This window comes from Pollicipes pollicipes, unplaced genomic scaffold (genome assembly GCF_011947565.3).
Source record: "Pollicipes pollicipes isolate AB1234 unplaced genomic scaffold, Ppol_2.1 Scaffold_4740;HRSCAF=5597_pilon_pilon_pilon, whole genome shotgun sequence".
NCBI classification, from domain to species: Eukaryota; Metazoa; Arthropoda; class Thecostraca; order Pollicipedomorpha; family Pollicipedidae; genus Pollicipes; species Pollicipes pollicipes.
In genome coordinates, this window is record NW_023596545.1 from 21,151,591 (window position 1) to 21,166,696 (window position 15,106).

At 53.3% G+C, this 15,106-nt stretch overlaps 1 protein-coding gene across 1 annotated transcript in view; it reads right to left on the minus strand.

Annotated features, from left to right (window-relative positions):
- Positions 1-6,532: 6,532 nt before the first annotated feature.
- The window catches only part of LOC119098053 (zonadhesin), a 67,048-nt gene continuing 58,474 nt past the window's right edge, over positions 6,533-15,106 (minus strand). The window contains exons 50-57 of the mRNA XM_037220981.1: positions 14,356-14,565; positions 13,841-14,080; positions 13,004-13,396; positions 11,859-12,074; positions 11,266-11,466; positions 10,231-10,440; positions 9,716-9,955; positions 6,533-8,506 (exon numbers count right to left, since the gene is read on the minus strand). Of these exons, the coding sequence (XP_037076876.1) occupies positions 8,256-8,506; positions 9,716-9,955; positions 10,231-10,440; positions 11,266-11,466; positions 11,859-12,074; positions 13,004-13,396; positions 13,841-14,080; positions 14,356-14,565 (1,961 nt within the window). The 3' untranslated portion in view covers positions 6,533-8,255. The remainder of the gene's footprint in view (positions 8,507-9,715; positions 9,956-10,230; positions 10,441-11,265; positions 11,467-11,858; positions 12,075-13,003; positions 13,397-13,840; positions 14,081-14,355; positions 14,566-15,106) is intronic.

Sequence of the window (15,106 nt, forward strand, 5' to 3'; positions counted from 1 at the left end):
CATTTTTAACGAGTGCACCTGTTAATCATTGACGAATGCTTTTGTTGCCATCAGCCGCAGGCCATCCATTGCAGGGGCAAAGCGCGGGCGCCTAAAGCGACCCAATTTCATCCTTTAATGAGTGAGTGGATCAAAAAGCAGCTGCTTCAAAAAATGACCTATCGAGACAATAGTGTTTTCCGTATAGCCAGCTGACAGCTACTACACTCCAGTCTCTCTAATAATGACTGATGAGCATATTAGCATCATCATGGGAAAACAAAATACAACACACCACTTCTTTCTCACAAAATATAAACATTTCACTTGATTATCCTCAGAAATGGTACCATGAAAAATATTATGTCGCTATTGTGACCGCGAGAAGACATAACTCAAGTGAGCTTTCATGCAAGTACTCCATGTAAATGACCTCTCGTTAAGTTTTTCATACATGAACTCCGAGAGAGTGCATGTGTAGTGCATTTCTGCACTGCTATTCGACATAGATGCTCTCATTATTTCAACCTCGGTACACGACTCAACAAAATATCAGCTCTTTCAGTATCAAAATCGGTGTACATGAATAATCACCCACAGGCAGGCCGTGGGGCAGTGATCTGAGGTACTGAATATCGCCATTTTCAGGGGCCATCCTGCGCAACACACCGCGCTACGTTGCCTCCCGCAACAAAACAGAAAAAGTACCAGGAAAATTATTTCTGCGGGAGGGACTGCGACGGCGGCAGGAAACATCGCGCGGACAGCGAAGGCAACGGCAACAAGAAATATCCGTTGGATGGTTTAATGATTTTCGCATCGGGCATGATAAGAGCGAAGTGTATGTTCTGTCTAAGGATGCTGTTTGATGATGCACGAGGCGAGTTCGCTTAAATACATGGTGAGTAGACTTTGACCTGGCTTATTATCGATGACATGAAGCAGTCTGCCTGGAATTACGGCGGTCGATCAATCAGACGGAATTTGAAATGGCAGATCGGTGAAGCCCAACTGGGGCCCATCTGGGGTGGTTAACAGGTCCCATCCGGGCTATCTATATGGGTCCTGTCTGGGCTGGTTACATGGGTCCCAGCTGGACTGACCCGTATGGGTCCCAAGTGTGTTACCCGGACGGGTTCCAACTGAGCTGCCCAGGTGGGTCCAAACTGGGCCGCCCAAGTGGGTCGCATCTGGGCTGCCCAGGTGGATCTCATGTGTGCCCCAGCTAAGCCCCACAAGGGCCCACATGGGCTTCCATGTGGGACCTAGTTGGTTACCCACGACATGCCCGCATGGGCTCGAGGTGGTAGGCCCAGGTAGGCCCCATTCGGTTACCCATCTCGGACCCACATGGGTTCAGGTTGTAAACGTTGGATGGGCCCATGTGTGCCCCAGTTGGCCGCACATGGCCCCAACAAGGGTCACCCATGTTGGACCCAGGTGCTTGCACATGACATTCCCACATGGGGCCAAGGTGGAAAGGCCAGGTGGGCCCCATATGACTGTCCAACTGGGACCCATATGAGCCTCAATTGGACATGCTGGCTGGGTCGGTGCCTCCCTCACAAGAACTCGTCGGATTTCGACCACTTGTATTTCAACACAAATATTTTCATATTCTTCCCTTTAATCGGTACAATATCTTCCACTGGAACGCTCCTATGGCTGCGCTTCACATTATTTCTGGAGGTCACGTTTCTTTGATAGTCCTTGTTGAACTTAAATATCTAGGGCCGGTTATGATGCTAAATAGGGCACTTTCTTAAAAGAAAAGTTTTGTGAACCCAAAAGGAGAATTTTGGTGCCCTTCACCACAATATTTTTGTGCCCCTTCGACCTAAGGGAAGGCCATGGCTCCATCCCTCCCTGGATCATTTACTGGATTCGGTTGCTCATCAGCATGATATCCAGCGCCCAGCTGCCAGCAGAGCATTACTGGGAAATAGCAAGCGAGACGAAGCGACGTGAGTCAAGGTTGGTGAACTCATTTTGTCTCTTTCGCGCCACGCATTTGGCACTTAGCATAAATGAACAAAAATGAGCGCAAAAATGAAATGGCGATACACAGGGATGGCAGGGGGCCTGACCGTCTTGAAGGATTTGCGGTATACGTAGGGGCGCTGCGCATATCCTTTCCGAGGTTTTTAGAGGGTGCTTAAGCCCGGTACGCGGCCACCTTCTATTTTGGAGGGTGTGTAAGCCCGGTGCGTGACCACCCTCCGTTTTGGACGGTGTATCAGCCCGGTGCGTAACTGCCCTCCGTTTTGGAGAGTGTATAAGCCCAGTGCGTAACCGCCCTACGTTTTGGAGGGTGTATACGCACAGCTTTAAAGTATAGGCTCCAGTGACGTCACGCTTGCGTCCAGCAACGATGAAGCATGAATCACCGGACGGTTTCCTCTCTCGGGATTGGAATCACAATGTGCTTGAAGCGGAGTCGGCTCCTGTGCATGCGACGCAGGTCGGCGTTTTGTGTGCAGGGCTTCGTTCCAGGGCCTTGTGCTGAGTAGTCCGGGCTGGTCTTGGCGGGGCGTGGGTGGTGCAACGGATCGGGTATCGGCCTGCGGTGCACGGTGATCATATTCGACGTAGGCGGACAGTGATACTGTCAGATCATTCGCCATCTGAGCGCTGGGACGCGTGCGAGTGGGCAGTGACTAGTGGTACACTTCGGCCATGCCTTACGCAAACCAGCCAACTTTAACCTTGACCGATCTGACGGAAGAAAATGTCAAATTTTGCATTGAGGACACTGATATCAGGTGAGCATTGCAATAAGAATGGTGGTATATGTGTGCCAATGCTTCATCAAAGGGCTGAGCTGATTGTATGCCAGTCATAACTTTCTTTTGACTGTTGTGGTGATTCAAGTCAAATGTGTAATATTATTTGTGCATGTTGTCACAATACCTGTGTAGCTTAGTGACACAGCTGTTCTGAAAGCATTATATGCAAATGCTTTAGTTGTTGGTGCCAGTTTATAAAAAAAAACATTCACCTATCCAGTGATAATCAGTCAAATGTAATGGTTTTACCTGTCTTTACACAAAAACTCTGTATGTAAGTAATGTTCTTTAGAGCAGTTACCACCATTGACAAGGATAGAACAATGTAAATATATTGTCATGCCTTGTAAAGATGATAATTGTTTTGATGTGGAAGTATTCTCAGTAAGACTTTGACATATGGGCCCAATTTTAAATATTTTGAACTTGATAGTATTTTATAAGTCGAGGAACAGTACTCACAAACCTTATGCTGCAACACAATGTTGTTTTTCCCACAAAATCAGGAAAGTATTGTGAAAAGTAAATGGTTTGGGCTGTTCAGTTGATGCAAACTTGTGACCATGCACAATCCAGAATCAAGAATGAGGATAAGGTAAATTTGTGCTTAAGGTAACATCTTTTAGATAAGTTGTAACTCACTGGAAAATCAGGTCCATACACTCAGTGATGCATCCTAACACATGTATAATGCATATTGCCATGTCACAGAAACCAAATATCATCCCATATTTACCTGACCTGATACAGTGTGATCCAACCCAACCCAATTTGGTCCAACCTAACCCAACCCAACCCAACCTAACCCAACCCAACCCAACCCAACCCAACCCTTACCCTAACCCAATCCCCTTCCCTTCCCCATCCCCATCCCCAACCCCAATGCCAACCCCAACCCCAACCCCAACCCAACCCAAACTAAATTAAATCAAACAAGCTAACTGAAGCTAGCTTAAGCTGTACTCCCTTCCATAGTTAGAGCACTTAGTCACATTTCTGGTCAGTGCAAAATGCTTGAAAGCTTCCACTTTAATTTGGGGTTTTCCTTGGCATGGAAACTGCAAAGACCCGTAAGTAGCCTTGTGCCATTTTTATTGGGAAAAACTCTAATTGAAAAAGCAGGTTGGGGCAAAAAGCAGGTCTGCTTCATTTGGTATACGTGTTATACCTTGCCACTCCAAACTGCTGAGATTGAGCATTACTGATCAGCGAAGGTATAGGAATGTTTCACAAAGTTGGAGGGGGGGGGGGGGCAAGCTCAGTGTACCACAGCAACTTTTTTCTGGAAAGCGAGCCCGATGATCAGGGGAGGGGTAGAGATACAGGTTGTTGTCGCTCTTTATTCAAATGTCATGGCTGCTATGCTAAGTATGCATCTAGAGCTGTTTTTCACTGGTGCATAATCTTGTCTATTCGATTCATCTGTCATTTGGTAAATAAGGCTATCCAGCTTCCCAAGATATTCATCCATTTTTACATTGTCTCTCCTGGGGATGCGAATTTGTATGGGTGGGTAGGCATTTTGGGTCATTGAGGAAGCATCTGCCTCCACATTGGAGATGTCAAAATAATAGGTCAAAGGCTGGCGAGAATTTTGAAAGTGGATTGGTGGCTCACAGGACGACAGATTTTTCATGCGCCTTCATTTCGTTGGCTGCTTTTCAAAAGATAAGACTTGTAGCAGCATTTTAGGCGGAAACAAATTCGGGGGCTTGAAACTTCCCGAGACAATGTGACAGAAGCCATAACACTGCAGATTCTCTTTTAAGAGCCAAGCCACATAGTAAGGCCCATCTGTCATAGGTTCCTTATCTGGACCCTGCTCCCGTCCGCCGTCGGTGGCCACTGCCCTGGCCCGGATGTCTCCCGTACGACTGACTGCGAACTGATCGTATGACTGCTTTGTTGCATACTTTTGGATCAGCGTTACTACTACATGGTGCATGAGACATATGTTGGACACCCGCAACGGCATCTTTTTCCGAATTATCTTTCCTTACACCACACCATCGCAGAAAAATAGCCTCAGGGAAGCTGTCTGCCTTAGGTATGAATTGGCCTAACGGACACTTCATTGTCCCGTCATGTAACGTATACAAGTTGATCTGCTTTTGTATGTAGGCTGGGACGTAGCGAGAGCCTTGCCAAGGGGGAACACAATGTTACCTAAAGCCCATCTTATGGTGATCCCCCAAATCCCAGGATGTTGCTAACTTGTTAACAAGTGACACGGTTTTCTTTGTTTTATTGTTATTTTAACATGTCACCAGAACAGAAACTAGGAGCTACTGTGGGCTCAATTATGTGTGTATCTTGAGGTCAATAAACTGCATAAATCAGGCGTTGAACGGCCGCATGGAAAATCACCGACGCTCGTAATTTACAATGGTTAGTTGACTCTTTTTAAACCGATAGAATTCAGAAGCCTTGTCAGAATTTTTTACGTGGGTTTTACAAACACTGAGGACATCGCGACGGTAGATTGTGGATCGATATGTTTGATCCAAATTTGATGATGAAAATTTGATCGCAGATCGAGTGGTCAACAATGTGTATTAACATGGCCCAGCCAGGTTTGTCTGAAAATGTTCACCATTCAGTCAGAATCACTTAGTGATACAATTTACGTAACCGGTTTTTTAACCTGCGCGCTCGCAAATCTTCGCAACAAAAACCTCGACCCCAGGCGCTGCAGTCTCCGTAGGTCGCGCAGCGTCGGCCCAGCAGCTAATACTAAGTTGTGACCAAAGGGTGGACGAAAAGGACGACGCTTTTGAACAAAGTATCCTTGAACGCTTCATGACATCAGATCTTGCATTTAGAGGGCAGTATAGCATATTTCAGCAGCTGAGCTGAGCGCATATTTCACGTGTGCAATTTTTAGACTGATGAAAAGAACGGATTGGCTCTTAAAGCACAGCGCAGTGGGGCTGGAATCTGGTGGTTGAACTGGAAGAGTGAAGGTAGAATCTCCATTTTTCGTGCCTTTGCAGCTATTTATCTACCCAGAAGACAGATTAGCACTGCACCCGCCGTCTGGTGGCACTTGCATTGGCCGAAACTTTTCGGTTTTACGTAAGTTGCAACCCATACCATCCACGTTCTTGCTCTCCAGGTTGCGGGCGGGCATGTTCAAGCCTTTTGGTGTAATTTGTGTCAATAATACATTTTGAAAAAACCAACGTTCGCAGGCAAACATGGCATGGCCCTGCTCGTATTTTTAAGCTCATTTCTACCCACCCTGTTCAATAATGATAAGACCCCCGCTCTACTCAACAATAATGAGACCCCTTATTTCCTTCCGGGTAAGGGGCCTCTTGAGTAGAACGCCAGGGGTACATTACCGTTTCCGGTAAGGACTGAAGGGCCATTCCGTCCCATCGCGAAGTGTCTTCTGGTTATCATTCAGGTAACACGGGGCGGGATCTCTTGGTCGATCCGGAGGCCATTATAAGGATATATCATGTCACATGGTGCCCATCCCTGACACGGGAGGCCTTCTGACCGTCGCAGTTAGCCCCGGATCAGCACAGGAACCCTCATTGACGCAGCAACATCACGGATCACCGCAGGTAGTCCAATAACTGCCACATAGACTCCAGCTCCGTGTTTTTCTGTGTTCTTCAGATATATTGAGTTCTCCCTGACCGTGGATTGTGGCTGAAATGGGGTTCCTAATTTGTATTAACATGGCTAACCCATGTTCGTCTTGAAATCCTCAAGATCCTGTCAGAACTGATAACTGATAAGAAAACTACGTAATATGGTCCTGAACATGCGCGCTCGCAAGTCATACCAACAACAGCCTCGACGTCCGGCGTTGCAATCTCCAGGCCATGCGGCGCCGGCCTTGCGGCTGTAGCACTAAGCGATAGCTAGTGAGCAAACAAAAAAGATGGCGCATGTGAAGGGAGATGGCTGCTGAACTAGGTAAATCGGCGTGCATGTTTAATGTAGTGCAAAAGTAAGCCAAATGCAACCCTAATCTGAAAGTGGGAGGGGGGCAATTAACTTTCCTCCCCCGCCTTGAAAAGTGTATGTGTGTGTGTGGGGGGGGGGGGGGGGCATGACCCCTCCGTCCCTCTCCGTTCCTACATCCATGATCAGCATCGTTGTAGGTATGCATCGGATGCGACGGGGGTTTGTGCAATCGTGTATGCTTGTCTCACTTATGTTCAAATTACTTAGTGGTTGGATCAGGCCGTTTAGCTATGTAGGATGACGGGCTAGGATGTAGCTATGTTTTCGATGTTTTCTTTCACTGGAAGTAATGTTTATCCAACGTTTTTGTGAGGGAAGGGCAGTGAAGTACCAAAAGTTGGCTGTGAGAGATGTTAAGTCACGTTAAGACCAGGCATGCAGGCCTTGATAGACCTGGAGCCCGATGCATCGACTAAGCTACTGACATCATCGGTCATGTCGCGATAGTCGGAACATCCACGGCGTACGATGACCCAAAACTTTGACCCGGTACGCCGTGGGAGTTGGCCTTCAGACAAAAAAGGTCATTGGATCGGCTCAAGACAATTAAACAATCTTTCGTTGGCACCGGTTGCATCGAAATTGGCCAGATAGAACTGGGTTTACAGCTCCGTGAAAAGCAGGTCTTTAACACGTGAACCCTATGGGCTAAAAGGAAAAGTTCGCCGTGGAGCGGTTGTGCTAATAACGAACCCTGGTGGGGGCTGGCTTGCGCTGGTGTTGATTTGCACCGTCGGCTTGTACTGATGCTCCATGCACGACCCCATTTTTACAAGCTATCCAAAATGACTAACTGCAATCTGTCAGTTGAGTATGTCTCTCACAACTGCAGTGGAGGTGGCGAAACATGTCTTAGTAGTGTTATGACCTTTGCTTTTTCAGTAACCTGATGCGGAGTAACCTTCGTTGCGTTCTATTCATGCGCTGAAATTTTTCAAATGAGTTAGTTTCCGTTACATTTTGTGCTTCATCAGTCAGCTGTTGCGTGGCAGAAAGCACAATACATTATGGAAGCAGCATTCATGTCACCTTACTGTTTGTGATGCGCACTAAAACCCCAAATCATCATCATAATCATCAGTAGCGATTTTCGGACGTGTTTCCTTTAGTGATTCGGATGGTTCGTGACTGCAGAATATGCCGACGATCGTGATTTTGTATTGGGTTTTGACTCTACTGCTGGCTGATGGATGAGCGATCAGTAATCTAGTTAACATAAACGTTAACAAGAAAAAACGTTAGAATTGAATAAGACTTTGACATCCTTGCGCACCACTGTTTTGTCCTCGCCACAGAACTTATTTGCTCCTCATAAACACCCAATTTTATTCCGTTTTGTATATCACCATTTTATCAAACGTATCATGGCTCCGAACAATATATGTATTCTGGTGCTAATCCAGCAAAATAAACGCCTCACACATCGTATAATGCCGTCGATGTCGGCTGAGGACCTCCGATGACACGGTGAACCACCGGCCGCCGTCGCTGCCGTTGGACTTCATGCGCCTACCGGCGCCTGGCCCTGCGGAGCAGGTTACCGAGCGTGTCGAACATACAGCTGGTGCAAGTGTACTTATAGTGACAGCAGTCGGTGCCTTGGTACAGCGGCGTGCAGTTGGCGGGCACGGCAGGGCACGGCAGCAGGCTCTTCAGCAGCACCATGGCACCGTGGCGGCAGGCGTACAGCAAGCACCGCCGGTGCGGTTCTGCCCACCACGTCTGGTCGTTGCTGTACACGGTGCCGTTCACCACGCAGTCTGCGGGACACGAGGGGACGGCGTTACGAGAACTTACAGGCGGCACTGCCGGCTGGGCGGGCCATGGTCTGTGAGAACGTCGTGGAGTCCGTGTGTAGTCGGTGAAAGGTAGGCGCCCGGAAACAAAATGCTAAGAAGACGTATCGCACTCGCAAGTTCTTAAATGGAAGCGGCATAGGGCTCGCGGCAGTAGGGACACACGCACCACATTCATGCACTACACACACACGCACGCACGCACGCACGCACGCACGCACGCACGCACGCACGCACGCACGCACGCACGCACGCACGCACGCACGCACGCACGCACGCACGCACACACACACACACACACACACACACACACACACACACACACACACACACACACACACACACACACACACACACACACACACACACACACACACACACACACACACACACACACACACACACACACACACACACACACACACACACACACACGCCATACGCGTGTGTGGTTTTAAGCAGCCTGAGGCGCAAAATTGTCGCTGCGTAAAATATAAATCAGGTCAACCGGAAAAATGAACCCCATCGTGCCGTTACAGAAGCTTGGCTCCGCTTCTGTCGTAGCCAGCGGTCACCTGCTCATACCTGATTACTGATGCTTTCGGGCCGTCACCGGGACCCATCAGGACACCGTTAACGTTCTTAGCCGTCGCCGGAACTCACCGGTACACTGTAAACGTTCTTAGCCGTCGCCGGAACTCACCGTGACACCGTCAACGTTCTTAGGCGTCGCCGGAACTCACCGGTACACCGTCAACGTTCTTAACCGTCGCCGGGACTCACCGGGACACCGTCAACGTTCTTAGCCGTCGCCAGAACTCACTGGGACACTGTCAACGTTCTTAACTGTCGCCGGGACTCACCGGGACACTGTCAACGTTCTTAGCCGTCACCGGAACTCACCGGGACACTGTCGACTTTCCCAACAACTACCAGTACCCCTCATCGGCACACTCACCGTTGTCAGCCGTCGCTAGAACTCACTGGGACACTGAGCGCCGGACCATTACCGAGACTCACTGGGACACTTGACGTTCTCAACTTCACCAGAGCTCACCGGGACGGCAAGCGCCGGACCATTGCCTGGACTCACTGGGCCACCTTGACCACTCTCAGCCGTCACCAGGACTTACTGGGATACTCTCAAAGTTCTCGGCTGTTACCAGAACTTACCAATATGCGGTTCTTCTGGCACTTTTTTGGGTCCATCGGGACAATTCCACTGTTTACAGCAGTATCCAGGCGTGCGTAGCCCGGTGCAGTGCGGGTTGGGCTGTGGTGGACAGTGGGCTCCGTAGTCGGCCACCTTAACCGGTCCGTTCAGCGTGCAGTTGAACCGCTTGCACGGGAACGTCTCGTTGTCCGGCCACGTGTCGCCCTCGCTGTATGTCGTGCCGTCGTACTCGCACGTGGCTGCCGACCGGCGGACGCGACCCTTTAGTGTTTTCTACCACCGAATGGGGCAAATCTTTTCCCGGTAGGGGTCACTGAAGTCTTTTTCACCAGTATTGCTGGCACGGCATTCCCAATGGATGTATCACACGGTATTCAGAATACAGCGCGTATAACTCGTCCAGTGGGCAGCTATCTGCATCGCCTACCGTGACGTGTGCACAGCTCTCACTCGCGGCAGGCCACCCGTCTCGGACGGATGCGCCGCTGGAGCCCAGCGCGACGAGCGCACTCACCCTGCACGCAGTCGTAGACCGGGCAGCACTGGTAGTCAACGTGCGCAGGCGTGCAGGTACCGGGCCCAGTCGGCGGCGGCGCGCACTGGTCCGACACGTCCTTCGAGAGCACGTGGCCGTCGTGGCAAGACAGGATGGTGCACGGCCGCACCGGGTCCTGCGGCCACGACGTGCCGTCGTCGTGCTGCTGGCCGGCGTGCGTGCACGGCGCTGGCGGCACGGCCAGACCGGTCACGGCGCGCCCTCCGCCACAGGGGGCGCGCTCTCCGCCAGAGAAGCCGCGCTCTCCGCCGCAGTAGGCGCGCTCTCCGCCAGAGAAGCCGCGCTCTCCGCCACGGTAGGCGCGCTCTCCGCCAGAGAAGCCGCGCTCTCCGCTACAGGAGGTGCACTCTCCGCCAGAGAAGCCGCGCTCTCCACCACAGGAGGTGCACTCTCCTCCACAAGAAGCACGCTCTCCGCCACAAGAGGCGCGCTCTCGGCCAGAGAAGCCGCGCTCTCCGTCACAGGAGGCGCGCTCTCCGCCAGAGAAGCCGCGCTCTCCGCCACAGGAGGCGCGCTCTCCGCCAGAGAAGCCGCTCTCTCCGTCACAGGAGGAGCACTCCCCGCCAGAGAAGCCGCGCTCTCCGTCACAGGAGGCGCGCTCTCCGCCAGAGAAGCCGCACTCTCCGCCACAGGAGGCGCGCTCTCCGCCAGAGGAGCCGCGCTCTCCCCCAAGGGGAGCGCCTTCTCCATCAGAGGGGGCACGGTCTCCGCCACAGGAAGCTCGTTCTCTGTGACAGGACTCGCGCTTTCCGCCACAGGAGGCGCGCCCTCCGCCACATCGGTAACGTAGGCCTGAATTTCAAGGTTCGGTGTCAATGCGCAACGGATCGACAACCAACAAAACATTGCGCAGGTGGCTGAGAAGCTCGACATCTGACAGCATGAGTGAGACGTCGGGCTTAGGGACCTCACCCTGGATATGAGTGCGCCCGCAGAGCCCGCGAACCACTGCTTCCCTGCCTGGTGGCCCTGTGACGTCACGTCCGGCCTCACCTCCGGGGCAGTCGTGCTCGGGGCAGCAGAAGCCGTCCGTGTACAGGGCGCTGCAGCCGTCCGGCAGCGGCGTACACTCGACTCGCCCCACCTGGACGGCCACGCCCAGCACGCAGGTGTACGTGACGCAGGGCCGCACCAGATCGTCCATCCACTGCGTTCCCGGCGCATGCGCCACGCCCTCGAAGATGCACGGGTCGCCTGCGTGTGGAAAGGCAAGGTGACCTGCTGTGTTCGGTGCCTTGTTTATGCTGTTGTCAAAACTGCATCGAAGTGAAGCGACAGAAATGGTGTAGAGTGACACGCCACTGTTCTCAAAGTGGCCTAGGTCGACGGCGAAGGAAATGGGCTCATTAAATTTAGAGAAGAGCGTGTCAAGTCAGTGACAACTGGAGGCCTTCAGCGGTGAGTGCTGGCCGGCCGACCGGTCGGTGTCACATACAGTCCCCCGCAGGCAGCGGAGAGTTTCACCTCCACCTGACGGTCGGCCCTGACGGGAGTAAACACGGCTATGTCGGGCGTGCGTGACATGTGCGCTCAGTTCCGTCCTGTTACTGCCACCTTCTCCACCACCGCGCCCGACCAGCCCTCACCGTCCGGACAGCTGATGGTTGGGCAGCACCGGCCCTCCTCGAACGTCTCGTTGCAGCCGGGCGGCGCGCGCGGACAACTGCGCGCCACGTTCTGCACCAGCAGTGGCTGCGGCGGGCTGCCGGCTGCGCACACGTAACAGTCTCCCGGTGTGTCGAGCCCGTCCAGGTAGACCGAGTTGACGGCGTGCGTGACACCGGCCGAGTCCACGCAACCCTCTGGGAAAAGCGATAGGCACGCTCTGAGGTCACCGTGGCACGTCAGAAGTGTTATTGCGGCGCCGGTGGGGAGTTGGCTAGTTGGGACAACGAGATCCCTGCTCACTTCGGAGCGTTTTCATTGAGACAAGAGACAACGATTGTGTTTGGGACACTGCAGGCAACACCAAGTCATTGTCGAACAATGCACATAGCACCAGACCCACAATGGGAATCACAGACAGCATCATAAGACCTCCCCCGCCACCCCAACTGTGGTTATCAGCACCGGGCGGTCCCGCGTCTTCGGGACAATGCATGCAGCAACGGACGATCCTGCCTTTCGGACACTACATATAACCCTAGATGTTGTTCACCTAGGCGGCACTACAGCGTCCCTTACCCGCGGCACACTACATACGCCATTCACCTGCGGGGCACCACAGACATCCCGTGTCTGCGGGGCACTACAGATGTCCCTTGCTTGCGTGACACTGAAGACAACGCTAGAGATCCCTCACTTGGGGAACACTGCTTACAAAACCAGATGTCCCTTACCCGCGTGGCCCTACCAGCGATTTTTACCAGCCAGACAACAGACGCCAGCCGGCGCTCACCTACACCACACTACAGACGTTCTTCACGTGCGGGACATTACAGGTGGCCATCTGGTGCGGGACATTACGGACGGTCCCCACCTACGGATTTCTGCAGACAACACCACGCGGTCTTTATCTGTAGAACACTACATACGCCCCTCACCTGCGGGAACACTACATATGTCCGTCACACGGGGAACACTTGAGAGGCTTTTCACCAACGAGACACTACAAGCGCCAGCCGGCCCTCATCTGCGGGACCTTGCAGACAACACAAGCTCACATGAGGTAGGCTACAAACACCAGCCGGCCCTCATCTGCGGGACACTACAAACACCAGCCGGCGCTCACCTGCGGGACACACTGGACAGCACTGGCCCGGCGCCTGCTGCGGGTTGACGCACGTGAGCGTCGCACACTGGGGCGGCGGCAGCACCACGCGCACCGTGCCGTCGTCACACTCGAGCACCGAGCACGGGCGGTCCTCGTCGTCGGGGAACTGCGCGCCGTCCGGGTACGTCCTGCCGGCGTGCGTGCATGGTGCCAGACTGCTGTCGCTGCAGTTGTAGCTGGGACAGCACTGTCCTGGCACAGGCACTGGCACGCAGTTAGGCCTGGGAGGCGGCGCGCAGTCAACTGTGCTATTGGAGATGTGGCCGTGGTCGCAGGCGTAGTGTGTGCAGCCGTCAGCGCTGGTCCAGGTGGAGCCGTGCGGCCTGACTTGACCGGTGCCGTCCACACAGTCTGTCGAGAGAAATAGACGGGGATTAGCCCCGGCGTTGCGTGTTTCTGAGCTGGGGGGGGGGGGGGGGGGAGGGACATTCCTGTGGACAGAGCACGGGGCTTGCTTGGGTCTGTTTGACTGTGCAGAAAATGTTTCAAATAGTGCGTAAGCTAGGGAGTAAATGCCCTTTGCAATTTCAACCGTAGTCGCATTTTCAGAGGCGTAAAACTATTGCACTCTTTAAGAGATGAATCAGGTCTAGTGGATCATTGGGAAATTGAATCGTACTTGCTGTCACAGAAACTCGGCGCCGCTGCTGCCGTTGGCAACGGTCACCTGCTCATATCTGATTACTGACGCTTCGGGGCCGTCGCTGGAACCCACCGGCACACCGTCAATGTTCTTAGCCGTCGCCAGAACTCACCGAGACACTGTCAACGTTCTTAGCCGTCACCATAGCTTACCAATATGCGGTTCTTCTGGCACTTTTTTGGGTCCATCGGGACAATTCCACTGTTTACAGCAGTATCCAGGCGCGCGTAGCCCGGTGCAGTGCGGGTTGGGCTGTGGTGGACAGTGGGCTCCGTAGTCGGCCACCTTAATCGGTCCGTTCAGCGTGCAGTTGAACCGCTTGCACGGGAACGTCTCGTTGTCCGGCCACGTGTCGCCCTCGCTGTATGTCGTGCCGTTGTACTCGCACGTGGCTGCCGACCGGCGGACGCGATCCTTTAGTGTTTTCTACCACCGAATGGGGCAAATCTTTTCCCGGTAGGGGTCACTGAAGTCTTTTTCACCAGTATTGCTGGCACGGCATTCCCAATGGATGTATCACACGGTATTCAGAATACAGCGCGTATAACGCGTCCAGTGGGCAGCTATCTGCATCGCCTACCGTGACGTGTGCACAGCTCTCACTCGCGGCAGGCCACCCGTCTCGGACGGATGCGCCGCTGGAGCCCAGCGCGACGAGCGCACTCACCCTGCACGCAGTCGTGGACCGGGCAGCACTGGTAGTCAACGTGCGCAGGCGTGCAGGTACCGGGCCCAGTCGGCGGCGGCGCGCACTGGTCCGACACGTCCTCCGAGAGCACGTGGCCGTCGTGGCAAGACAGGATGGTGCACGGCCGCACCGGGTCCTGCGGCCACGACGTGCCGTCGTCGTGCTGCTGGCCGGCGTGCGTGCACGGCGCTGGCGGCACGGCCAGACCGGTCACGGCGCGCTCTCCGCCACAGGGGGCGCGCTCTCCGCCAGAGAAGCCGCGCTCTCCGCCACAGGAGGCGCGCTCTCTGTCAGAGGAAGTACACTCCCCGACAAAGGAGGTGTGCACTCTACCACAGGACGCGCTCTCCGTGATAGGAGGGGCACAGCTTACGGCGACAGCGCGGTGGGGAAATATACGGCTGCTTGCGTGGCAAGTATGCATATATTTTCCGCACTGTTGTACCTTTAGCTCTTGGTTTGCTGTCTGTCGGTCCTCCCATCACTTAGGTTCGGCTAATCATCATGGAACCAGGCGGCGGGTAAGCCAGTATTTATAGGCTTAGGGCATGACGAATCAATTGGACAGGGCAGAATTCTAAGGTTCGATGTCAATGAGCAACAGATGAGCAACCTCCAGAATCTGGATGCGCAGGCGGCTGGGAAGCCCGTCTAATAGCATGACTTTGTATTTGCATGCTTTGTGCCCATTTTGGACGAGGAATGGGACACTGTGGCAGCAGCGTGCTCG